Here is a 26,716-nt window from a genome sequence, read left to right as displayed (position 1 = left end):
GTGGGCGTTTTTAGGGCCCGGGAGATTGTCAGTCCCGCAGTGGGTGTGAGATCTTCTGCGGTGCCAGAATTAGCACCGCTGGGGGAGCACTGCGCACCAAGACACTCAGGCCCGCGTCTTTAGCGGGCTGCAATGCAGACTCCATGAGGAGTTGCTTGAGTTGAATTTCCCTCTCTTTTTCTATCCCTCTCTTTTTCTATGGCTTGAAAGCCTGGCAGATTTTACACTTGTCAGCCTGATGGCCCTCCCCTAGACACCTAAGGCAGGAATTGTGGGGATTGCCTCTAGGCATCAGCTTGTTGCAAGACTTGAAGCCCTGGGACGGCATGCCCCAGAGCCCCGCAGGGAAGTTGTTGAGTGCTAAACTGCCCTCAACTACTAGACTACGCTTAACACTACAGAGAAAAACACTTAACACTAACTATTAACCATTAACTAACAACGATTAAGATAAGCTAGGGATTAGTAGAGCACTTGAGAAACCAAGAGACCACTGTTCAACAACCATCACCAGCGGTAAGAAGGAACTGAAGGGGGTTTGGGCTGGCAGGGTCTTATATAGATCGCCATATCGGCTCAACTCCAGGGGGCTCCCCAGCCAGCCCGACAGGTAGCTGCTAGGGAATAGTTTCCAACTTCCGTGCATGTGGCACACACCCACACCTAACTGGAATTGATATGAGTGATCACTTGAATAAGAACAAGTGATTTTATGGCAGTCAAGCAGGCATTTTTAAACAACTGAGTAGTATGCAGAGCACATAATGTTCTAGGACAATCTGGCAGTGGGAAAACTAATGGATGAAAACCAAAATCCAGGTGGATCACAACGACCTGGTATTAAAAGAAGAAACACTAGAACATTTGCTTTCCTATGTTACCACTGAAACCTGTAACCGTCTATTGTTTCTCTAATGCCTTGATGTTCCCCTCCCTTTGCTCTTTGGCCCTGCTATTTTAAATAACCAACATGACTCTTCCTGAGCTAGTTTGCAAGGCCACTCCTTCCACCCTCACTTAAATCTTGCCTGAAAACTGACTTCTTACCCTATATCTACAATAATTAAATCAATAAATTTTTTATCTTTATCTCTAACATTTAAGATTATCAAAATAATCTGTCACCAATCTTAACCCTATCTTATTTTCACCCTGTTCCCGATATCACAAATCCCTCTATTTTGTCCTGCTCACTTATTGTGTTGCATCTGAAATTTCACTATGTCTTTTCTAAAGGACCTAGCACATTTTGGCGTGCTGTATAATTCAGGGCAAGAGGCTGGCCCTCTCTGATTTCAGATACTTCTGTCGAAATTAAAAATCTGCATTTACCATAAAGAGCAGTAAAATCTGAAGGATTATGCAGACTTTCTGTGGTGAGAGTTTCTGGCACCCTCAATTTTCACCCCCTAATACTGTGCCATCATCTTCTAGCCCAAGCTTAGCTGGGCAACAAAAAGGGCATAAAGCCCTCAACTGTTAAACCCTAATTTATAAAATTAGTAAAGTGATGAGGATTTTGTAACTCTGCCTAAGAAGGAAATGCCTTTAACTTGATTGAATAAAGTAGGTTTGGGTGTGCAGGATTTGCTTATGGCTAAATGCCATGGTACACTGGCCCATAAAGGGAAACTTGGATTTATCTGATCTGAACAGAAAGGCCAGTAAAAATGACTTTGTTGTAAATGCTGTCTGCAAAGACATTTCAGAAGTAATAACTGGGAAAGAGGGGCCAAAAACAGAACAGGAGTTCTGACTATAATGAAATTTTGTTCATCTCATTTGAAAATTCTGAAGTCCTGAACACACACAAGCTTCTGAATGACTCTCTCATTCCTCTCAGTTTGAGAAAAGTGAATCAGATTTCTCATCTGACAACACTGGCTCTAGGACAGAGTTAAAATGAAGTTCCCCATTTCAAACATTTCCAGAGAGATAGAACAATAATTCTGTAGATGTCAGTGAATAGGTGGTAGGGGACTAAAAATAAGCTAGTGTTATTTAGCATTCCAAATCTATCTAGCAGTAAACTGGGGGGGGGGACTCAAAAGCAACCAATATGGAATAGCATTTAGTTCTCTGAAACGCATATCCCTTTAAGTACAAAGTTGGATACCTAGCTGAGGTCTTGTTACTTTTGAAATTTAGGCTACATCTATTGACTGCACACACTTTAAATCTTGTTACTGCTATTGTAATTAGAAGTGTACCTAGACTATCCAAGTCAAATGCAAATCACAAGAAACTTAACACCCAAAAATAATCAAATATATCTAAAATTTTATTGATAGAATATTAAATCTAATTCTATATACACATTACATTGTTTAAAAAAAAATCAAATCATCCCCCTGTCTAGGTGTACAAATGTGATTTAAAACACATACCTAACCAGATATCTAACCCTATTCCTCCCACCAAGCCATGCCTTCTTTTGTCAAACCACACATACTTTCTGCTGAGTCCGCTGGTTTGTGGGACAGGGATGGGGTGAAGATAGAAGAAGGCTGGGGAGTGGAGCAAGTGATGCTGGTTAGAAGCCACAGGTACCTTTCCTCTACAGAATATTTCAGGGTTCACATAAATGTTTCACTTATTCCTCTCAGATCTGCACCTTGAGTGTTCTGCTATGCAGATGTTGGGGAGATCTGAGTAGGACCTCTCTTTTATCTGTTCACCATAATCTTTTCAGTTTCTCCATACAGATCTATGGATCCTAAGTTCTGCTGCTCTACACGTACCCACTTACTGAGAAGCTGCACTAAGTAACCTCTCCCCAAAATGAGAGAGAGCTGCATGGCATCTGTATGCTGCTGATATCAACAGCCCCAGGCCCCCTCCCCATAAATCTCACATACACCAACTAGGATAATCTAGCCATTCCCTGGATCAGAGAGTCACTTTTCAGGGCAGATGATCCAAAACCACCACCTTGTGTTTTCCAGCAAAGAAGTCACAGTCCAAGGTAGAGTCAGCATGACTTCATGGTCAATAGTAACAAAAGTCAACAAAAGAGATAAAAGAATCAGCCTGGGCTCTTGACTACTCTCCATCATTAAGAGAAGATCAACCACTAATGAAATCAGTGGAGCATCTATAAAATACATGTGCCTACAATTTGATTGAAAGCGATACATCAGCTGAAGGACTTCAAAGCAGAACAAAGTTGCTTATGCCACGATCTTCTCAAACTTCCAGAAGCATGCCTTTCCTAAACATCAGTAAAATAAGCTGACCACTTTTAGGACTCCATTTCCTTTATTGGTGTGACATGTCTTTCTACTGGATAAACTAAACTATTATTAGATTGCAGTAATTGTTTAACACATTATACCTTCAATCTTGCCTTTGCTCCCATTCACAGTGAATCCCATTTTCTCCATCACAGGTAAACGACTACATCACTAATGACTTGATCCAAAAACCCAGTGAAATCAACTGGACTCTTTCCACTGGGCTTTTGGATTAGGCCTACAGCCACAAGAAGATACAAGATTCTCCAAAACCAGTCTTGTAAAGACTGAGTTCTACTGACTAGGCTTCTAGCAGGAAGTCAGTCCATCTTTAGAAAAGAAAAGCTATCCGTGATTTACTACAATAGCTGGTGGTCAATTTTAATAAGCCATATTTTTTTTTTTGTTAATGAGGAAGAGAAGAAAGCGGATTTAAGCAAAAAGCCGTTCAACCTAAAAGCACCCACTGTATCAATCCAAATTCTGGAGGCCCAATCTTGTAGCTCCAACCAAACTCAATAAGAGTTTTGTTGACAAATTCTGCTGGGAAGGGGAAAATCTAAAGTCAGTTCTGTAGTTGTCTCATTCTCGTCACTCTCCTCGGCTCTCCTGACAATATCTGGATACAGTGTTTTAAAAAAATCTTTGTAAAATAAACTAACCATTCCTATTGGGAAAAAAATCCCTACGAAAAAATTTAACAACAGGATTTGAGAAGGTATATCAAACTTAAAGGGACACAGTCAGGACTGGTTGGCCTTTTGGCTAAGACCAACCGTCAGGTCAATATAATATTTGCCAGGGGATGTATCACTCCCTCACTGATGGAAAGAATGATTTCATAGGTCACTTTCACCCACACAGTGGTAGATGGACTGAATAATCTAATAGGCCCTTTACATCCTTTATTAGGCCTACCCTCAGCATTTCTGAAAGAACAAGCATTCATTCTGGCCTGTCATGAAACAGGGATCTTTAAACCAATGCAAGAAATACTGGAGTAGGGAATAAGAATGCTTAAGACTTTGTTAGACACACAATATACTAACCGATGCACCTACTATATCATTACTGAAGACAAATGTGGTTTTACTGATGAAATATTGTTTACCTGAACACACACTGTCTGATTCATTATACTGTGTGTGTACATAGTATATGATTAAGAGTGCCTCACAAGATACATGAAGTACATCTTAATATTGTTTGCATAATGACTCATGTTAAATCATAAATTAAAACAGTCTACAATAGTAATGAAGAATATACATTTGAATGAGAGAATATGTTGACTGCAGAATATTATACTGCAGCATTTGTTAGATACAGATTTACACATCCTCATTTGCACATCTTCATTTTAGATAGTATTTCTGGGTTTTTATTCATTCACATAATTGTAGTTGCACCTCCAAAATAGGGGAGAATTCTTAAAAAATTACAAGCTAGTGGTTTCTAAGAAAGTTTCCCCAGGGAGTTAACCAATCTTAAGTGCACTCGTGAGTCAAAGTTCGTATCTTCTCTCCTGACTTCAAAAGTGAAAGCCATAAATAAATTGCACCAGAATTAGGAGTTACCAACTTCTCTGCTGCTGGTCTGTTCCAACTAAGAGGTACCACTAGTCAAGAGATTCAGGTAGATAGAGAGACAAGGATGTGTAGTCTGAGCACATGCCTTGGAGCCAAAAGTTTATTGTATTGATTACAACATGAATATTTTTATTCTAATACTGTCTGAGGGACTATGGGAGCCAGATATGAAATACTGTGCCCAGTCCCAGCCACCTTATTAGAAAAAAGATGAAGTGGGGGAAATTCCAAGAGGTACACACAGTTCTGTAGGGAGTAATGACTACAGATATGACAAGGCTATTTGCATGAATGTCATGTGCCAGGATGATGGATCACAACTTAAGCTAGAGGAGGACCAGATAATAATTTATCTAGAATTTTTTACACAAGGAGCAATTAACATTTTAACTTTCTCCTTTATTAAAAGGCATGATTCATTTCCTATTCAAACATATTTGTTCCACACAAAGGTGGCATTCTTACTCACGATTTATTTGCACCAGGAATGCTGATTCATGAAACTGAGGGTAGAGAAGACTTTTTAATATTAAAGATACTAATCCTATGTAATTTCAATTTTGTGGCACTGCTTTGTGTCCTTCATTTTGGGCCTTTGTCTTATGTTTTAGCCTTGGCAGGATGAGAACTATGGTGGTTAATTACAGTTAGTATATTATCAAAAGGCAGCACTTGAAAATCCTTTAGCAGTTGTCTGAAAAGAACTTTACATGCTGGAAACATTCTGTACCACACAAATGGTTAACAAAAGGAAGGATGTCTGTAGGTGGCTTTCTATCCTAAAACAATTTATGTTCTTGTGTAGTAAAGTATGAAAGGAGAATTGAGAGAGGAATTGCATCATTACAGCACAAATTATTCTGGCATGGACAATGTTATGGTATTTTGCTGCTAATGCAATATAAATAAAATAATCCTAAAATACATCATCTTTCATGGCAATATGACTTACAAAATACTGTAACATCATAAAAGGAAAGATACACATTTGTTGGTCTGAATTCTTGATTTGTCAACTCAATCTCCCCAGCTCACATCCGACTGTAAGCTTGGTGTACTGGGGACTAGACAGGATGCAGCAGTTCAAGTCAGCAAAGGGAACCCATATGAGTACAAACTATTTTTCTTCCCATTTGCAGCCAAGCTCGTTTCCATCTGCTTTGCAACAATTACTCTACTTGCTTAAACTAATGTCAAAGCATCACCGAGACAGAATTGCAATGCAATGACGCCCTCTACTGAAGCATTATTGCAAGGACCCATCAATAAAAAACAGCAGCATCATTTCCTTGCTCTTCTATATAGTTGAGCCATTAAATAAGATTTTGAGTGACAAGACAAACTCAACTCAACTAGAGCTGCCAAGCTGTGTGTAGCTCTTTGAATAATATACTTTAGTGGATGATGCAGGGACCTGATGACATAACAGCAAGAGCTGCGATTTTAACCCCCAGTTCAGCCCATCACTTTATTTTTGTCCCAGTGAGGATAAGACAGTTATAGGAGTGAGGAGCAATGGGGCATGGAAGGCAGATGAAGGAGAGGGAAAGGGCTGAGTTAATGCGAATTGCTGGGTACATCACACCTCTGAAAATCAGGCCTCTTATTTAAGTGCCTAAAAATGGACTTAGGAGCCAACCTGCAGACATCCATTTTTCAGAAATTTTAGCCAGGGTGCCTGACATTTTACAGATATCCAAAGAACCTGCTTGGATACATCTGTGCTCCCATTTTCAGCCATCTTGTAGAATGCTTGTTGAGTAATCTCCTTTCTGGATAGTAACAGGACCATGCAGAGGTCAGAAGAAGAAATCAGGCCAACAAGATTACAAGACAACTTGTTTTTATGTTAGTCTACCAGGTATGGCAGCTGTTGGACAGTACACACTGACCCTAACTCGGCCATTTAGAATGGGAAGTGAAAAAGAATCCTATAGCCAACTGCAATTTCAGAGGGATTTTAGGTAGGCAGAATGGGTGGGATCCACAAAAGGACTTAGGCGTTGCAACGCTAAGTGTCACAGCACCTAATTTTTTGGTGCCAAGAAAATCACAGGAACAACGCTCCAATCCACAAAGCCTGAGTTAGGCACCTAGGCAATGCATGGGGAGAGATAGGCGCCTTAGAATGGGATCCACAAAAGCCAGCACGCTAGGTGCAGAGCCACCTAAGCTAGCCAATGGGAGATGCCAGCCAGATGGGGGTTTGCTAAGCCTCACTTTTCTCTCAGTGATAGGTACCAATGTCTTAGCTGCAGGGTGGAGCATATATTAATTTAGCAATCCACGAACGAGAACCTACCATCTCAATTCAGATGGCTTAAGTGCCTACGGTGTTTCCCATGGGAATGAGGCGCCTACCTTGCTCCGCACAAAACAGCTGGAGGAGGAGATGAAGATGGTGCTACTCAGCGTTCCCTCTAACTTTTTACATCCATGTGCAGAATGAATTTTGTTATGTGACATATCACCCTCATACTGGTGCACATAACAAAATTCATGTGGAGGGGGTGGGGCCAAGGGGTTCGGAGTGTGGGAGGGGCAGAGGGTTGGAGTGCAGGTTCTGGGGTGGGGCTAGGGATGAGGGGTTTGGGGTGCACGAGGGGGCTAAGGGCTGGGGCAGAGGGTTGGGTGCAGGGAGTGAGGGCTCCAGTTAGGGGTGCAGGCTTTGGCACAGGGCCGGAGATGAGAGGTTTGGGGTGCAGGAGGGGGCTCAGGGCTGGGGCAGAGGGTTGGGATGCGGGCTCTGGGGTGGCGCCAGGGATGAGGGGTTTGGGGGTGCAGGCTGCCCTGGGATTGCAGTGGGGAGAGAGGACTCCCCGCTGCAGCAGCTCAGGGCAGGAGGAGAGGTGCCTTTCCCCAGCTATGGCAGCTCCGGCGGGCCTGGGCCGGGCCACGGGAGGGGCTCCTCTCCCCTGACCGCAGCAAGACTGGAGCAGGTCCATGTTGGGGCTGGGGGAGGGGCACCTTTTCCCCTGCCATAGCAAATCCGCACTGGGGTTGGCAGGGAGGGCACCTCTCCCATGGCCACGGCAAGTCCAGGACAGGTCTATGTTGGGGCTGGGGGAGGGACACCTCTCCAATGGCTATGGTAAATCCACACTGGGGCCGGCAGGAAGGGGCGCCTCTCCCCCGGCCGCAGCAGGTCCACACTGGGGCCGGCGGGGTGGGGCACCTCTCCCCCAGCCACAGCAGGTCCACGCTGAGGCCAGCAAAGAGGGGTGCCTCTTCCCTGGCCACAGCAGGTCTGCGCTGGAGCCAGCGGGGAGGGGCGCCTGTCCCTGCCGCAGCTCTGAGCCCCTGCATAGGTCTTAATAGGCAGCTGCGCGGCCGCAAAGCTTAGAGGGAACTTAGGTGCTGCCCACCTTAACATTCAGCCAAGTAGTTAGAGCACTGACCTAGGATGTGACCCAGATTCAATTCTCTCCTCACTGCCCGAAGAGTGCTCTAACAATGAGATAAAAGTTATGAAGTGGGCACTAGCACCACCTCTATCTTGTCTGGCCAGATTTTGAATGAGACCCAGTCCAGTAAGCGGCCTCTAACCACACCTACCGGATCGGTCCTGCATGCAGTTAAATAACTATCTTCCCTAGCTCATGAATTACTTGTGGGCTTAAGTGTGTCCGGATGCTTAGAGGGAGGCAGCTCAGAGAGAGTACACACTCAGAAGCGGAAACACAGGAAAAAAAGATTACTTACCTGTACTGTAACTGTTGTTCTTAGAGATGTGATGCAGACTTGTATTGTGCTTAAGTGTGTGCGTGCCCAGCACACCAGAACCAGAGAATTTTGCCTACCAGTACCCATGGGAGGTGGTGCTCACGCATTGTGCTCATAGCTCCTCCCCAGGCTGTATGAAGCAGCACAGCCTAAACTACCATTCACTGAATGCCCAGAGACTGGACTCCGATGCAGAGGGGATGGAGGGTGGGTCGTGAAATACGCCTCTGCATCACATCTTGAAGAAGAACAGTAACAATACAGATAAGTATTTCCCTACTTGGAGTAAATGCAGACATGTGTTCCACTTAGGTGACTCAGAAGCACTACCATCCTAGAAGGTGGGGCTCGGAGTCTATCTAAGCAAGGATTGCAGGACTGCTCTACCCAAGCTAGGATTTGCCTGGATGATGCAGTAATGGCATAATGGTCCATAAACATATGTATGGATGAGCACATGGCAGCCCTGAAAATGTCCAATATGGAGATGTCACGGAGGAATGCTATTGACGTACGTTCCACTCTCGTAGAATGAGCTTACACTTGCTGAGGAGGTGTAGCCAAAGCTATTTCATATGCAGTCTTGATAAAGGATGTTATCCATGTAGAGATCACTTGTGAAGCGACCTCTTGCCCCTTCATATGATTTGCATATGACACAAACAGGCGAAGAGAAGCATGAAACACATTAGTCATAACCAAGTAGAAAGCCAGACATCATCTGACATCTAACACATGGAGATGCCACTCCTCCAGAGACGAATGTGGCTAATGAAAGAACACAGGTAAATATATTGCCTGGTTCAAATGAAACTGAGAAACCACCTTAGACAAAAGTTTGGGTGTGGCCATAAATGTACATAGTCTTTGGAGAATTGTGTATAAGGAGGCTCTGCCATCAGAGCCTGCAACTCAGATTCTCCTTACAGATGTTATCGCTACCAGGAACGCCTGAGCACAGAAAGCACTAAGTGCAGGGATCACCTCTCCACAGGATGGATAATGTCTAAACCCTGGTGACTGCATCACCAGGCAAAAACTTAACTAAATCTAACACTAATGATGCTAGCTAACTATACACAACTAGGAAAAAACACTGAGATAGTGAGAGATTGTGATATTAAGATCCACATAGAGCTCAGACTCCAGTCACGGATGGTAAAAAGGAACTGCAGGGGACAAAGGTGGCACCACCTCATATAGCCAGGGGAGGGGTTATGAGCATGAGGCACGAACACTGCCTCCTATGTGTACTGCTAGGCAAAATTTTCTGGCTCTCGTGAGCTGGGCGCACACACAGCTAAGTGGAACACACTGCTGCATCTACTCGAAGAAACTAGGAAACTTTTACCCTGAAAATTTAGGTGCTGACAGAGTTTAGATGCCTACTGGGTTTGACAGTAGTTTTCTGGAAGGCAGTAGAGCGAAAACTGGGATTTAGCTGCCTAAACGCAATACTTAAGCGCCTAAATCTGGGGTTTAGGCACCTAAGTACCTTTGTGGCTCTGGATCTATGTAATTACCTTCACTGGAATTTGCCCAAGATACAAGAAATAACACCCTTAATCTTAGTAAAAATGCCACAGGCTCTCTAATGATCACTAATGTCCAGGAGCTTCATCCCACTATGTTTACTGAAAAATTGTACTCCATCTTAGATAAGAGATTTATCTTAAGTATTTATAGGTTGCCATTCACAACAGTTAATCTCAATGCCAGTTTAGAATAGAAGGCAGATTAACACTATAAAACATGTTGTAACTAATAAACTTAATACAGCAATAGTTTTAATTAACACTATATATTGTAATCTGTTGATTTGCCCAAAATTATTAGAGTGCCACATCTGTCCATTTTCTGCTATTTTCTAAACAGGAGGATAGGAATGTAAACAGTTCAAATTTGACTAGACTGTCGACAAATTTTAGTACTTCACAACTGCATTCATGTAGATTTCCAACAAAGCATGAGTCAAGCAGCCAGGAAGTCTACTAAAATAAAATATGTACTTTTACCTCTTTTACAGTGCTACACAGCTAGAGTTCATCTTCAAATTCTTTCATTTGTATTCTGCACTACCAATTACCATCTATTTCAGGAAAGGTACCAGCTGTGCTGTTCCTTCCCCGAGACAATCCACACTGCAGTGCTCAAGACTTCACCAAAGGGAACTATACACCAAGGTTTTGAAGAAACTCTTTTTAGTTTTCAGATTTAAAGAAACTCATCCACTGACTAGTGGAGTCATTCAGATATCTTTTTAATTAAAATAATACTTGGCAGGAGGAATGGGAGGATAGACTTTAAAAAAGACTACAGTCTTTCTCTAATCATTTCTGAAGAAGACTTCATGGTTAAAAATAGCACTGCTTAATTTATTCTGTATTTTTAGTGCATATTTAAAGGTACTATTTTATTTTGAAACAAAATCAATGAAATGTAAGCCTTCTCCACTTCTTATATTCCCAGGGCACATTCTTTGTTCGTACACGTTTAAGTTACAACAGTCAATAGAAGTATCTGTAAACACTTACCTCTCTAACAGACAACTGTGGTGGGAGCGACACAGAAAATACAAAGCTAGTAAACTGGTACTCAGCAGAATTAACCTTTTGGCACACCTAAAAGAGAAGGATATGAATCCTCAATAAGGGAGTTAAACTAATAATCTTTTATGATATTCTTTATTCTAGTGCAAACCTTCTAACACATTACTTTTTGGTATACATTCACATATAAAATGACCATAAACTCACTAAATCCTACCCAGTTAGAGACAGGTTTTTTTAAGGTTTCTTTAAGGACTGTAACTTGCAGGCAGATTTTATATTATTGTCACTGTGTACCCTCACTGTTATGTTACTATAAAAGAAACCTAACTCAATATTTTATGTTGAAGCGAATCATAAAAATAAGATTAGCCTTGGCAGAATTAGATTTTTTTAAATAATTTCAATGGATAATATAGATGTTTGTTAAACTTTTTTTTTCTGTTTTTAGCTATCTAAATTTTTCAAAGCTATGTAAAACTGGAGGGAAAGTGGGAGTCAGATAATCATAGAATCACAGAGTTAGAAGACACTGCAAGGGTCATCTAGTGTAACCCCCTGCCAAGGTGCAGGATTTGTTCTGTCTAAACCATTCAAAACAGATGGCTATCCAGCCGCTTCCTTTTGTAAACCTCCAGTGAAGGAGCTTCCATGATTTGAATCTATTTTGCCCCACATAAGGCACCCTAGTAAAACAGACTTTTAAATTATTCGCACTCCATTCACTTTTCACTAATGGCCACCTTGTTTAAACACTCAGTTTTGGAAAGGAACAGCAAAAACATGGCAATCTTCTAAAACTTTAACTAGGTCTACTTTAATGTACAGGCTATGATTAATTTAAAAAAAATTCTGATGCATTAAATTAGGTTTGCCTAAAGTCTGGCCTAATTTGCTACTGTGACTGCTTACAGTATATTATTTTTATATTACTATTCATTAAGAAAGAATATTCATTAAGAGGAATATTTCAGAGCAACACTTGGTAATTATTTAATGGCAGTAGACGCTGCAATTCAAAAAGTTAAAACTTTGTAACTATTAAAACACAAATTGTCAACATCACATCACAAATATACAGAGTTAATATCCTTAAATTAAACTCTAGTAAGTTCTCAAGGAGCATTTTTCTTACTTTGCCTATCTGTAAATTTAGATTATTGTTAATGAAGATATTTTTTCATTGGTTTGTGTGTATACAGTGAAACTGACATTTACAAAAAAAAATCTAATCCTTGCAAGCCTAAATAACACTTATTGAAAGGAACAATCCCACTGTGGTAGAAGAATGAAACAAATATAGTCTAATTCCATCCAGGGGCAGCTCTAGGCATTTTGCTGCCCCAAGCACAGCAGGCAGGCTGCCTTCGGCGGCTTGCCTGCGGGAGGTCCCCGGTCCTGCGAGTTCGGTGGCAGCCTGCAGGAGGTCTGCCAAAGCCGCGGGACCAGCGGACCCTCCACAGGCATGCAGCCGAAGGCAGCCTGCCTGCCGCCCTCGTGGCAACTGGCCTATCACCCCCCGCGGCTTGCCACCCCAAGCACGCGCTTGGCGTGCTGGTGCCTGGAGCCGCCCCTGATTCCATCTCTCGCTGTTGCAATTCTACAATAACACAAATGCAGAAGTTCTTAGGATAGTACACTCACAAACATACTACTTTATTACTTTGAAGATTATGAATTACGTGAGATAAAATACTCTCTCTTATTTTAAAAGCAAATGCCTACATTATTTCAAATTAGTGTGTAATTTTTACAAATATAAGAGGCAGCATCAGAGCCCAAAAAGCTAGCAGGCAGACTTTGTCTTTCCTATCTTTCCCTTTTTTACCCAGATACAGTATGTCCATAGGTACAGAATATATGGCCATTGCCTCCTTTGGTAGGCCCCACACATTGAGCAAAGCCTGTTGCACAGGTGAGCTCCTTCCTTAGGAGGCATCTATTCGCCTCCGATGGGCTCCCTCTCCTCTCAACTATCACTGTTGCTTCTCCTTGCTGGGAAGAGTGAAAATCCCAGTGGCAGCCCACTCGCACATTGGGAAAATAACATCCCAGTGTTGCTCCCAATGACCAGGCCAGAGGAAGGGGAGTGAAAATCCCAATAGCAATCAAAAGCAAATGCTGCTGCTGCTGCCGCCTCTCCTCTCTCACCCTGCACGTCTCCTACTCATCCCCTACACCTAACGGTCACAGCCCCTATCACCCTTCCTCTCTCCTCTCAAATGCTGCCAGCCCTAAGTATTAGAAAACCGTGAATCTGCTCTCAAAAAATCATGAGAGTCTTAAAAATAATACATTTTCAGTTCTTTCTCTTATCCTTCTGCTGCTGGAGCCCTCAGGGTTGCTGCTGCCTCCCTGACACCCTATCCACCCATCTGTGCAAAGGTCTCCTGGTGTCTAGGAAAGCAGCAGGAACGGGAGAGCACTAGCAACGGAGCACCATGCAGAGGTGTGTGACAAGCACTAGTTGATGTAGGGAAGGAAGAAGGATCGCAGCAACTGATTTTTGGGAGCATGGCTATAACTGACTTTGGTTGCAAGGAGGGGAGTATCTGATTATTGGGAGAGAAGCAGTAACAGTTTTGGGATGGGGAACAGGTGCTGGAGAACAGAGATGGGATGAGGGGAAGGGAGACTGAGGAGCAAGAGTCCCTCTAAGCTGCACGGTTATATGGCCACGCAACCTGCTGGCAGGCACTGTACACAACTGTGTGCCTGTTGCGTAAGGGAGCTGCTCTTCTCTGAGCTGTCCCTATCTGTCCCTCCCTCTGGAGAAATGAGGTATGAAAGGGAGCAGACAGGTGGTGAAAAGGAGGCAATAATGAACATGGAGCACAGAATGAATGAGGAAGGAAGGTAAGTCCAAGGAATGGGAGGAAGAAGGAATGAATGAGTAAAGGGGTAGACAGAGAGACACACTGAGCAATCAAAATGAGTTATTTTGATACTCAAGGTCTTTCCAGAATCTAAGCTAACCTCTAATTCAGAATCTTGAGAACTTCAGTCTGTATCTGCTAGTTAAATATTTGATGCTGTATATTTAAGTAACTCCTATTAATCACTGGCTGGTATAATACCAGAGCTGTTAGCTACACACCTCTGCTGGAGTTCACAAACATATTTGGGGGCACTGTCCCAAAATCCACATATTTTAGTAACTATTAAAAACACATGTTTGCTTGCAGTGTTGTTGTAGCCATGTTGGTTCCAGGATATTAGAGAAACAAAGCGGGGGAGGTACTATATTTTACTGGATCAACTTCTGCTGAAGGGTTCTGAAGAGCTTCTCTGTGTAGATCAAAAGCTTGCTTCTTTCACCAGCAGAAGCTGGTCCAATAAAAGATATTAACTCCCCCACCATGTCTCTCTAAAAACAAGTGGTAGCATTCCAATTAAAATCAATACTGTATGTCAATTGCACTGTTAGGATAAGGAGTTTCTCTTAGGAAAGAATCAGTCTTGGCTGTTTTTTAACCAACTGCTGTCAGGTTTTCTATTGCCACTCAATGGCATAACTTTAAAAAGTCAACACTAAAAATCTGATCCATAACAAAGAATATATTTTGCCTATGAAAAAGGAACAAACTCATGCACTGTAACAATAGAAACTGCACAATTCTATCTGGTCCCAGTTTATTGGCTATGTGGAATCCAACGTACATTCTACTAAATCAGGGTTTCTCAAACAGGGGTCGCCGCTTGTGTAGGGAAAGCCCCCGGCAGGCTGGGCCAGTTTGTTTACTTGCCCCGTCCACGCCAGCCGATCGCGGCTCCCACTGGCTGCGGATCACTGCTCCGGGCCAATAGGAGCTGCTGGAAGTGGCATGGGCAGATGGACTTCATGGCCACCGCTTCCAGCAGCCCCCATTGGCCCAGAGCAGCGATCCGCAGCCAGTGGGAGCCGCGATCGGCCGGAGCGAAAGGGGCAGGTAAACACACTGGCCCAGCCTGCCGGGGGCTTTCCCTACACAAGCGGCGACCCCTGTTTGAGAAACCTTGTACTAAATCAACTAGTCTTGTTCATCAACATTATCAAAGCTTCCACTCAGTTTTGAAAGCCCCCCTGCACATTTCACTGTTACCCTAGCAATTTTATCCTTCATATATGGTTTTATAATGCTCTACACACTATCTTTTTTCCTAATTCACACTCATATTTTCTCTGATAACTTGTATGCTTATAATCTTTTGTACCACCAAACTACTTAACATTTTTTCTTAGTCTGTGGCTTCCTAAAGACAAGAATACATTATAAGGGCAATTCATGCTGCTTTACAACTCCTCTATCCAGTAGAAATAAGCACCTAAGAGAAATCCTGAACAGCACAGCACCATCAACTGCATTTCATCTCCTATTTATTCTCCAGTCACAAAGCATAAGTAAAGATGGTCTCACCGTTTACAACCACAATGTAGTAGTACTGTATGCAAGTACCATGGAACTGCTGTCAGTCCTTTGCTTTTGAAACATGATCATGGAGGTCTGTCTGAGGTCTGGTTAGATCAGCTTCAGGAGACAGCTGAAGGCTCATCTGTTTTCTCAGGCTTTTTTAGTTACATTATAGCAAGGCCAGGGTAAAATATGATCTTGAGCAACCCACGGGTAATTCCCCTTTGTTGACTGTATATGAGGTACCCAGACACCACGCCAACAGGTGTCATTTAAATCCTTAAATCAGTAATTGCAGATGAGGAAACAAACCTAAGCATTTCCCCATCTGTTCTTGATTTAAGTTACACAGAGTATTTTAAATCTAGATGGAGCCACTCAACTACATATGGGACTGAAACTGATTAATGATTTAAAAAAACAACAACAGCTAGATCACAGGGTTTGCACTCTAGGATTCTACCAAACATACATTTAACAGCTCAAAGAAAAATGAGTCTACGGAGCAGGAAAAGATCACTTACCTTCTTAACAAAATCTATCTCGCAGAACTCCTGAAGAATTCCCAAGCATACGTTGCAAACCTTCGGAGTAGAGATCTCCATAGCAACATCTGCATCATCTGTCACAGGGGTCTGCTGGAGGGCCCCATTTTGATTCAAATCCTCAGCCCCTTCTCCCATGTTTTCAAGTCGGATTCTCTTACCCGGGGGGTCAGCTATTTCACTACAAAATGTGTCCTCTTTTTCTTTATTGTACTCCAGGAATTCATGCAGCTCTCTAAGCAAATCCTAAACAACAAAGAAATGAACAGTAAAATGTGTGCGTTTGCTTCACAGCTAACACACAGCTTCTCCTCCTAGGTGTAAGATTCATATATGCAGGCGGTCCTACGACAAGCACCAATAACTCCAGTTCCAAAAGGTGATATTAACTTCTAGTTTAGCTTTAAATAGTGCTTATAATTACTAGCTTTTCATACTCTGTGTGGGAAGACTTATTTGCAGACTTCAAAAATTCCAAGTTGAAATATTACAACTGTAAATGGTACACAGAGAAATTAAATTTTGCTGAACAGACAACAGATTTCTTTATAGTCTGTAAATAACAGTAGAAGCACTTTACTGTGGCCCTGATTTTCAGAAGTCCTGTGTATTCGTAACTCCAGCTGAACTCAGTGGAAGCTGCAGGTGCTCACCACTTCTGAAAACTAAACCCTGTGTAACTTAGATTATGTTGTCATTGAATATCTCCATTTCATTGTCCAATAAATATAGTAGAACCTCATTAATTCTCAGGTCGTTAATCTACAGACCTAATAATTCCCTCTGAAAAAATTAGCAGACTCATGCAAGTCTCAATAAAGGTGGAATAATATGTGCTGCAATGAGGTCTCATATAACTCAGACTTCAAAAAATTTAAAATTGTATTTATGTGCAATAACTAATATACTACTACATACACAGTTACAACTAAACAACACTTGGAATAAAATTGTATTTTGACATGCAGTATCATTAATTTATTTTTTTTTAAAATCACATTAGTTTGGCTTACTCACGAATTCCCAACATTTAATAATTTACATAGGCAGTGAATTAGCAAGGTTTTGCCATAATTTTCATTAGGAAGAAATGCAATTGTGTCCAGTAGCTAGATCATGGGATTGGGAGTCAGAAGTTCTGCATTCTATTCCTGGTTCAACCACTGACTTGCTGTGTGACCTTGGGCAAGTTACTTAACTTCCCCTGTGTCACAATGTCTCCATCTGCAATGCGTTATAAATACTAGCCAATAGAGAGTCCTAACTCAGTGGAGTTGTGAGACTTATTTATTTTAAGCACTTGGAAATCTTGATTGATGTACATTTTCTGACATAGCTACCATATTTCCTGTGCATGTTTTTTGTTGCCTGATTTTAGGAAGTTAATATTATTAATTTGGATAATATGGGTTATAGGATTGCCAATTAATCTGATCAAAATATAATAAGGTTCTTGTCTCAGAATCAGGCTACACAGAGTGTGCAAAGATTGTTGGGATGTATGAAAGGTCACACACACTGAGACAAATATAGCCTTAAAGACTTTTATTGAGATAAATGGAATAATAATCAAATAGTAAAATAATCAGAGTTATAAAGGCAATAATATTCTAGAGATATATGTGCTATTATATACTACAAGCTTTTGATTAATATACTCACACCCTTCCTTGAGAACCTGGTCACAGAATATCAGGGTTAGAAGGTAGCTCAGGAGATCTAGTCTAACCCACTGCTCAAAGCAGGACCAATCCTCAGACAGATTTTTGCCCCAGATCCCTAAGTGGCCCCCTTAAAGACTGAACTCACAACCCTGTGTTTGGCATGCCAATGGTCAAGCCACTGAGCTATCCCTCCCCCCACCCCTTTAAGTAAGTACCACATGCTAACCAACTGTGCCACTGGAGACAAAGACATACAAGAAAAAGGACCAGCCTCGCTTCTGGCATGCCAAGAGAGTTCTTGTCCAACTTCCTCAATTCTTGTGTCAGAGGTGCAGAGCTTAGGAGAAGCTAAAGAGCTAAAAGCTATCGAAGCTAACAGAGATTTACTTAACTAACTGACTTAAAACTTACAGTTAAGAACTAACAGACTAATGGACTAATAAACAAAGAAGGTTTGAAACTTGAAGCTTATAAACCCCGAAGCTTAGAACCTTAGAAGCTTCCTTGGCATGGTGGCTCACTGCTCATACAGAGCTTGAGTATTCAGGCCCTCCTTCTATCTCCAAACTTAGTTTCCTCACCCACAAAATGTTAGGGTACCATAGGCTAGTATGTTTGTATGTACTGATGACATACATACATATTAATGACATTAGATCATTCTCACATTTGTTATTTCTGTCTTACCCAGTTATTTTGGTTGTTTCCTTGTGGTGTTCCTGTTAAATTTACAGAGGGTATGCTCTTAGGAAGCCCTCCATGTCAACCTACCTCTACGTACCCTCTATTTGTCTATGTTAAAGGTTGCAGACATATACGGACCTTATGCTTTCTCTCATCACCGCAGCTCCCACTGGCTCCACACCAGACCAGCCTGCCAGGGCCTTTCTCTACACAATCGGTGATCCCTGTTTGAGAAACCCTGTACTAGTTCTAAAATCTTGAAGGATATGGTGACCAGAAACAATCGGTTCAATTCACTAACCACAGATAATATTTTCTTTGTTAAATAAGTTAGTTTTAAACGCAAAACATATTATGATAATTTTTGATAAAACTTTTCTGATATATACACAGCACATTTAAGGTAGTTTTATTTAATTAAAAATTAAAATGTTGGTTTGGGGCATTTTAATTTAATCTTAATTTCTATCCAAATACAGCTTGATATTATTTTTTTATTTGTGATTTATCATCTGGTAAATAAGAAATGCATCATTCACCATTTTCTAACATAATAAAAAATGTAAAAATTAAGAATCTGAATAGTAATATAATTGCTTAAGTAAATATATACAGCTATAGTGTTTCTTCCAAGTTAGCAATGAAAAGCACCAAATTTAGTGGAAAGGCTATATTTAGTTGCAAATCCACATTTTAATGGATACCAATGAGACTCAAACCTTTCTTTTGGAAAATAACTAAAAGTACAAACACAAAATTATTAAAATTTATGATTTCAGTGAAGTTTTCCTGCTTGCTGATTTAAATCATGAGTCAAATCAGTGATTTAAATTGCTTTGATTTAAATCAAACCATCTTGAGTTTGGATTTGATATGATAAGAGAAAGGCAGCCAAAGAAGACATTCAAGTGTGTGATGAAGACAGGGTCAGAGCAATAGAAGTGGAAGATGACTTTGGATTTTGGATTGGGATGTGGGGAGAGTGGTAAGGGTGCGGAGTACAGAGAGAGATTAATTATCAAGTTGAGTACTACATGGACAAATATTGCCAGAGCAGAGAGAGGTCAGAAGTATTGGAACTCAGTGAGAGCCTGGATGTGGGGAGAAGAGGACAGAGAAAACTCAAAGATGACACCAACATTGTGAGTCTCTGAAGTAAAGGATCTTGGAGTTGTCTATGGAAACAGAAGGGTGATGAGAAGAAAGAACGAGGAGTACTTGTGGCACCTCAGAGACTAACAATTTTATTAGAGCATAAGCCTTCATGGGCTACAGCCCACTTCACTGGATGCATGCAATGGAAAATACAGTAGGAAGAGATATAAATATATATACACACACACACACAGGACATGGAAAAATGGGTGTTGCCATACTAACTATAACAAGAGTAATCAATTAAGGTGGGCTATTATCAGCAGGAGAAAAAAAAGATGGTGGAGATGGATCTGAAGTAAAGATAAGCAAGTTCAATGTTGGAGAGTCTGAGTGGTGAGACATCCTAGAGCAGTGGCCCTCAACCTTTCCAGATTACTGTCCCCCTTTTTAGGAGTCTGATTTTTCTTGTGTACCCCCAAGTTACACCTCATTTAAAAACTATTTGCTTACAAAATGAGACATAAAATATAAAAGTGTTACAGAACATTATTTCTGCAAAATTGTTTACTTTCTCATTTTTACCATATAATTATAAAATAAATATTGTACTTACATTTCAGTGTATAGCATATAGAGCAATGTATACTGTAGCAATGTAGTCTGTATGAAATTTTAGTTTGTACTGCTTTCGCTAGTGCTTTTTACATAGCCTGTTGCAAATCAAGGCAAATGGTTAGATGAGTTGATGTACCCCCCTGGAAGACCTCTATATATGCCCAGGGGTACATGTACCTGGTTGAGAATCACTGTCCTAGAGGAATAGTTAGAGAAATCTGGAAAAAGGAGGAGTGTGTGAGGGTGGAGAGGTAGATTTGGAAATCATCTGCATATGGAAGCTAAAAGGGAAAGGGATGACCTCTCTGAGACAAACCGTATAGAGAAAAAGAAAACAGGGCCAAACACAGAACCAGAGGGATGCCAACAAACAGGAACAGAGATGCGGATGAAGAGAAATAAGAGAAAAAGCTGATGGAATAGCCAGTAAGAACTGAAGAAAATCAGAAGAACACAGATACCATCAAAGAGGGAAGTTTAGAGCAATGGTGTCCAGCTTGTGGCCATAGAGACTCTAAATTGTGGGCCTGGAAATACCTCGCCTGATGCATCCCAAGACTGCATTAGCTCTTTTAACGGCCATATCACATTGGCAGCTCATAGGCATCCTGTGATTAACCAATACTGCGAGGTCCTTGTCCTTCTCCTTCTCTGTTACTTCCAACTGATGTGCCCTCAATTTATAACCAAAATTCTTGTTGTTAATCCCTAAATGCATGACCTTGCACTTTTCACTATTAAATCTCATCCTATTACTATTGCTTCAGTTTACAAGGTCATCTAGATCTTCCTGTATGATATCCCGGCCGTTCTCTGTATTAGCAATACCTCCTAGCTTTGTGTCATCAGCAAACTTTATTAGCACATTCCCACTTTGTGTGTCAAGGTCAGTAATAAAAAGATTAAATAAGATTGGTCTCAAAACCGATCCCTGAGGAACTCCACTAGTAACCTCCTTCCAGCCTGATAGTTCACTTCCAGTATGACCCGTTGTAGTCTCCCCTTTAACCAGTTCCTTATCCACCTTTCAGTTTTCATATTGATCCTCATCTTTTCCAATTTAGCTAATAATTCCCCATGAGGAACTGTATCAAATGCCTTACTGAAATCGAGGTAAATTAGATCCACTGCATTTCCTTTGTCTAAAAAATCGGTTACCTTCTCAAAGAAAGAGATCGGGTTGGTTTGGCACAATCTACCTTTTGTAAAACCATGTTGTATTTTGTCCCTATTACCATTGACCTCAATGTCCTTAACTACTTTCGCCTTCAAAAATTTTTCCAAGACCTTGCAGACTACAGTCAAACTAACAGGCCTACGGTTACTCAGATCACGTTTTTTTTCCTTTATTAAAAAAAGGAACTATGTTAGAAATTCTCCAATCGTACGGTACAACCCCTGAGTTTATGGATTCATTAAAAATTCTTGCTAATGGGCTTGCAATTTCATGTACCAGTTCCTTTAATATTCTTGGATGAAGATTATCTGGGCCCCCCAATTTAGTCCCAGTAAGATGTTTGAGTTTGGCTTCTACCTCAGATGTGGTAATATCTACCTCCATAGCCTCATTCCCATTTGTCATCCTACCATTATCCCTAAGCTCCTCATTAGCCTCATTAAAGACTGAGGCAAAGTATTTGTTTAGATATTGGGCCATGCCTAGATTATCCTTAACCTCCACTCCATCCTCAGTGTTTAGTGGTCCCACTTCTTTCTTTGTTTTCTTCTTATTTATATGGTTATAGAACCTTTTACTGTTAGTTTTAATTCCCTTTGCAAGGTCCAACTCTACATGACTTTTGGCCTCTCACACTTTATCCCTACATGTTCTGACCTCAATAAGGTAGATTTCCTTGCTAATCCCTCCCATCTTCCACTCCTTGTAAGCTTTCTGCTTTTTCTTAATCACCTCTCTGAGATGCTTGCTCATCCAGCTTGGTCTACAACTCCTGCCTATGAATTTTTTCCCCTTTCTTGGGACAGAGGCTTCTGATAGTTTCTGCAACTTTGACTTGAGGTAATTCCAGGCCTCCTCGCCTTTAGATCCACAAGTTCTTCAGTCCAATCCACTTCCCTAACTAAATTTCCTTAATTCTTTAAAGTTAGCCTTTTTGAAATAAAAAACCCTAGTCCCAGATCTATTTTTGTTTATCCTTCCATCTAGTTTGAACTGGATTAGCTCATGATCACTCGAACCAAGGTTGTCCCCTACAACTATTTCTTCTGAGGTTCTCAGTACTCACCAAAACCGAATCTAAAATGGCATCCCTCTTGTTGGTTCTTCAACTACTTGGTGAAGGAATCCATCAGCTATCGCATTCAGAAAAATCTGAACCCTATTACTATTACTAGCACTTGTTCTTCAGTCTATATATCTGGGAAGTTAAAGTCTCCCATGATCACACAATTCCCATTAGTGTTTACTTCATTAAAAACATTAAAGAGGTCTCTATCCATATCCAGATCAGATCCTGGCGGTCGGTAGCACACTCCCAGCACTATCTCAGGGGCGGCTCTAGTAGCTTTCTTTCCCAATGTGATTTTTGCCCAGACAGACTCTGTCTTATCCATTCCATCACTTCTTATTTCTTTACAGTCTACCTCATCATTGATATACAACGCTACTCCATCACCTTTGCCTTTATTTCCGTCTTTCCTAAACAACACATAGCCTTCAATACCTGTGCTCCAGTCATGACTACTATTCCACCATGTTTCTGTTATCCGTATAATATCTGGTTTCACTTCCTGCACCAGTAGCTCTAGTTCCTCCATTTTGTTACCTAGGCTCCTCGCATTAGTGCACAAACATCTTAATTTTTGCCATTTGGCTTCACTGACATTCTTTACCCGATTAGGCACAGACATTCTACCACCAGTAGCACCTATTGGACTGGTATCTATACTACCCTTCCTCCTTATGTCCATTCTCATACCCACAGCTGTATCATCTCTTACTTTGTTTTCTTCCCTCTCAATGTTAAATTCTGGTGTGGAGATTACCTGGACATCTCCCAATCATCTCCCTCAAATTCCTAGTTTAAAGCTCTCTTAATCAGTTGTGCCAGCCTCCATCCTAGAAGTCTATTTCCCTCCTTACTCAGGTGAAGCCCATCCCAAGAGAACAGTCCTCTGTCCATGAATGCTTCCCAGTGGCCAAACATCCCAAAGCCCTCCTTATAGCACCACTGCCTGAGCCATCTGTTCATCGCCATAATCTTGGCACACCTTTGTTGCCCTTCTCTAGGAACAGGCAGAATCCCACGGAAGATCACCTGAGCCTCGATTTCCTTAAGCGTCTTCCCTAGCCTGGCATAGTCTCCCTTGATACATTCCAGTGAGAATCTAGCCATATCATTTGTTCCCACATGAAGGACAATCAGCAGATTCTTTCCCGCTCCCATTAAGATCCTTTTCAGCCTCAGGTCCACATCCCGTATCTTAGCACCTGGCAGACAGCACACCCTTCTGTTCTCTGGACCAGCTCTAGTTACAGGCCTGTCTATTCTTCTCAGTAAGGAGTCCCCAATCACGTACACCTGCCTTTTTCTGGTGATGTTGCGATTCTCTGGTCTATCCCCTGTTCCCTCTGGCTGCAAGTCCTCTCGATTTCTATTGTCCCTTGCAATCCTCCACAACCCATCCCATATCCTCCTGGGACTCATATTTGGTGTTATCTCCATTGACTCTTCCCCTCTTCCTATAGGACTAGCTGCTCTTCTCTTCTTTCTTGCCCTCTCACCTTCAGCGACCACATGCTGTGCCCCTTCTTCATTTTCCAACTTGGCAAACCTGTTCCTGAGTTCTATTTCTCTTTCACCAGCCTATCTTTTCTTCTGCCAGGTTCTCTTAGTCACATGCTTCCACTGTACACTTTCCTCACCCAGCAGTCTCCCCTCAGAATTCTTTGGTCCTGCTTCCACCTGCAAGTCTGAGCTTTTCCTTTCAGCCTCCTCATGTCTTTGTTCCATCATCTGCTCGAACCCCCTTCTACACTCAGAGTTTCCACCTGCATCTCCAGTCCTCGGATCTTTTCTTCCATCAGCTCTATCAGGCGGCACTTCTTGCAAACAAAACTCTTATCAGGTACCCCCTCCACGATCATGTACATGCCGCAGCTTCCACATCCAGTCACCTTCGTTGTGTCTTCCACTGCTGCCTCTGTATTGGTCATAGCCTTCCCACCTAAACCCTGTTAGTCCAGGGAACACAAACCAAACGACCACCACCTACAGCAAAACAAACCCTCAACAGGCACCAGAACACCAGCAGAACATCACCCACTCCCTTCACTGGCCTGTCTATTCTTCTGCCTAGCTCTCTTAAGACTCCCCTGCAAACTCCCCTTGCAAACTCCCACTGAAACTCCACTGTTTACAGCTCTGTTTGCTGGCTCTTGTGCCGCTGCAGCTCCTATTGCTTCCCCTGCAGCAGCTCTGAGTCACTGGTACTCTGAGCAGTTGCTGAACCTTCCCTGCTGCAGCTACTCAGCAGCACCCAAACCGGCCACCTACGGCATTGCCAGGAAAATAGGAGAGAGCACTTCTAGCTACTCCATTGCCTGCTTTCCTACGGGAGCCCCAGCGAGAGCAACATAGGAGTTTGACTGGTTCTGCATGAGCCGAGGAGAGCGTGTCGCAAAGGGTAAGTACCCTGCCCACATGCAGCAACTCAGCGCAGCCCATAAGGGGGGTGGAAATGAGAAACTGAGAACTAACAATTAGTTACGGCTCCCTGATTTTCTGCCCCTGCACCAGTCAGAGCACTACTTAGTGGCATCTCCATCAGGAGAGCGGAGCTCTTTCTGTGCTACCTAAGTGGGGCAGATCCTCTGGCCTGTTCTACTCTATTTGTGCCAAAGTACTGATTATGGCCCACTGACCTTTTTGAAATAAAATATTTGGCCCTCAAGCTAAAAAGATCGAAACCACTGGTCTAGAGTTTGAAGCATCATACTGAAATCCCAATAATCCCATAGACTACAAATTCAAATCCTCTAAGGTCAGCTATGCCCATCATCCCTCTGAATTTGATAACTGAGTTCCATACATGTTATTATATAGGGGATCATTTGTAAGATTTAAAAACCAGAAATCCTTTCTAATCTATGTGGACAAAAGAGATGTGTGCCAGTTAATGGTCCCCTTACACCCAAGAGGTGGCCGCATTTTAGTGGTGCAGGTATGGGAACAGCTATATCATTTAATATATCATAAGAATGGCCCTACTGGGTCAGATTAAAGGTCCATCTAGCCCAGTATCCTGTCTTCTGACAGCAGCCAGTATCAGATGCCCCAGAGGGAATGAACAGAACAGGTAATCATCAAGTGATCCATCCCCTGTTGCTCATTCCCAGCTTCTGGCAAACAGAGGCTAGGGACACCATTTCTGCCCATCCTGGCCAATAGCCATTGATGGACCTATCCTTCATGAATTTATCTAGTTCTTTTTTGAACCCTGTTATGGTCTTGGCCTTCATCACATCCTCTGGCAAGGAGTTTCACAGCTTGACCGTGCATTGTGTGAAGAAATACTTCCTTTTATTTATTTTAAACCTGCTGCCTATTAATTTCATTTGGTGACCCCTAGTTCTTGTGTTATGAGAAGCAGTAAACAACACTTCCTTATGTACTTTCATTATACCAGTCATGATTTTATAGACTTCAATCATATCTCCCCTTAGCCATCTCTTTTCCAAGCTGAAAAGTCCCAGTCTTATTAATCTCTCCTCATATGGAAGCCGTTCCATACCCCTTATAATTTTTGTTGCCGTTTTCTGAACCTTTTCCAATTCCAATATATCTTTTTTGAGATGGGGTGACCACATCTGCACACAGTATTCAAGATGTGGGCATACAGAGATTTATATAGAGGCAACATGATATTTTCTGTCCTATTTTCTATCCCCTTCTTAATTATTCCCAGCATTCTGTTCGCTTTTTTGACTGCCGCTGCACATTGAGTGGATGTTTTCAGAGAACTATCCACAATGACCCCAAGAGCTCTTTCTTGAGTGGTAACAGCTAATTTAGACTCCATCATTTTATAGGTATAGTTGGGATTATGCTTTCCAATGTGCATTACTTTGCATTTATCAACAATAATTTCATCTGCCATTTGGTTTCCCAGTCACCCAGTTTTGAGAGATTCTTGTGTAACTCTTCGCAGGTTGCCTAGGTCTTAACTATCTTCAGTAATTTTGTATCAACTGCAAATTTTGCCACCTCACTGTTTACCCCTTTTTCAGATCATTTATGAATATGTTGAATAGGACTGGTCCCAGAACAGGCCCCTGGGGGACACCACTATATCATTAAGGCTATTTCCATTTATGAACTTTTCTATCTACTGACTTTGACAATAAGCTTGAATTTAAATATATGCATAGAGAGAATGATTTACAGCTAAATGTTTAGGACCCAATTTAAATGTAAAAATAATGCTTTAAATTACGAAAATACTATTTAATAGCTTTTCATGATTAGTAATAGAGAAATACTTATGTAAGGTGAATTTAACAAGGCTGCATGAGTTGATTTCCTGGAAACTGGTATCGTATTGAACCTATTTTCCTGTACTATACTATTATTGACTTTTAGCAATAAACTTGACTCATATTGGTTAT

At 41.7% G+C, this 26,716-nt stretch overlaps 1 protein-coding gene across 3 annotated transcripts in view; it reads right to left on the bottom strand.

Moving 5' to 3' along the window:
- The window catches only part of PUS10 (pseudouridine synthase 10), a 77,041-nt gene that overhangs the window by 41,572 nt on the left and 8,753 nt on the right, over positions 1-26,716 (bottom strand). For all 3 annotated transcript variants that reach the window (XM_050952145.1, XM_050952144.1, XM_050952146.1), the window contains 2 exons: positions 16,010-16,276; positions 11,080-11,166 (listed from right to left, as the gene is read on the bottom strand). In XM_050952145.1, the coding sequence (XP_050808102.1) occupies positions 11,080-11,166; positions 16,010-16,276 (354 nt within the window). The remainder of the gene's footprint in view (positions 1-11,079; positions 11,167-16,009; positions 16,277-26,716) is intronic.

Source organism: Gopherus flavomarginatus, chromosome 4, assembly GCF_025201925.1.
Source record: "Gopherus flavomarginatus isolate rGopFla2 chromosome 4, rGopFla2.mat.asm, whole genome shotgun sequence".
NCBI lineage: Eukaryota > Metazoa > Chordata > Testudines > Testudinidae > Gopherus > Gopherus flavomarginatus.
This window is presented reverse-complemented; position numbering and strand designations above follow the sequence as displayed.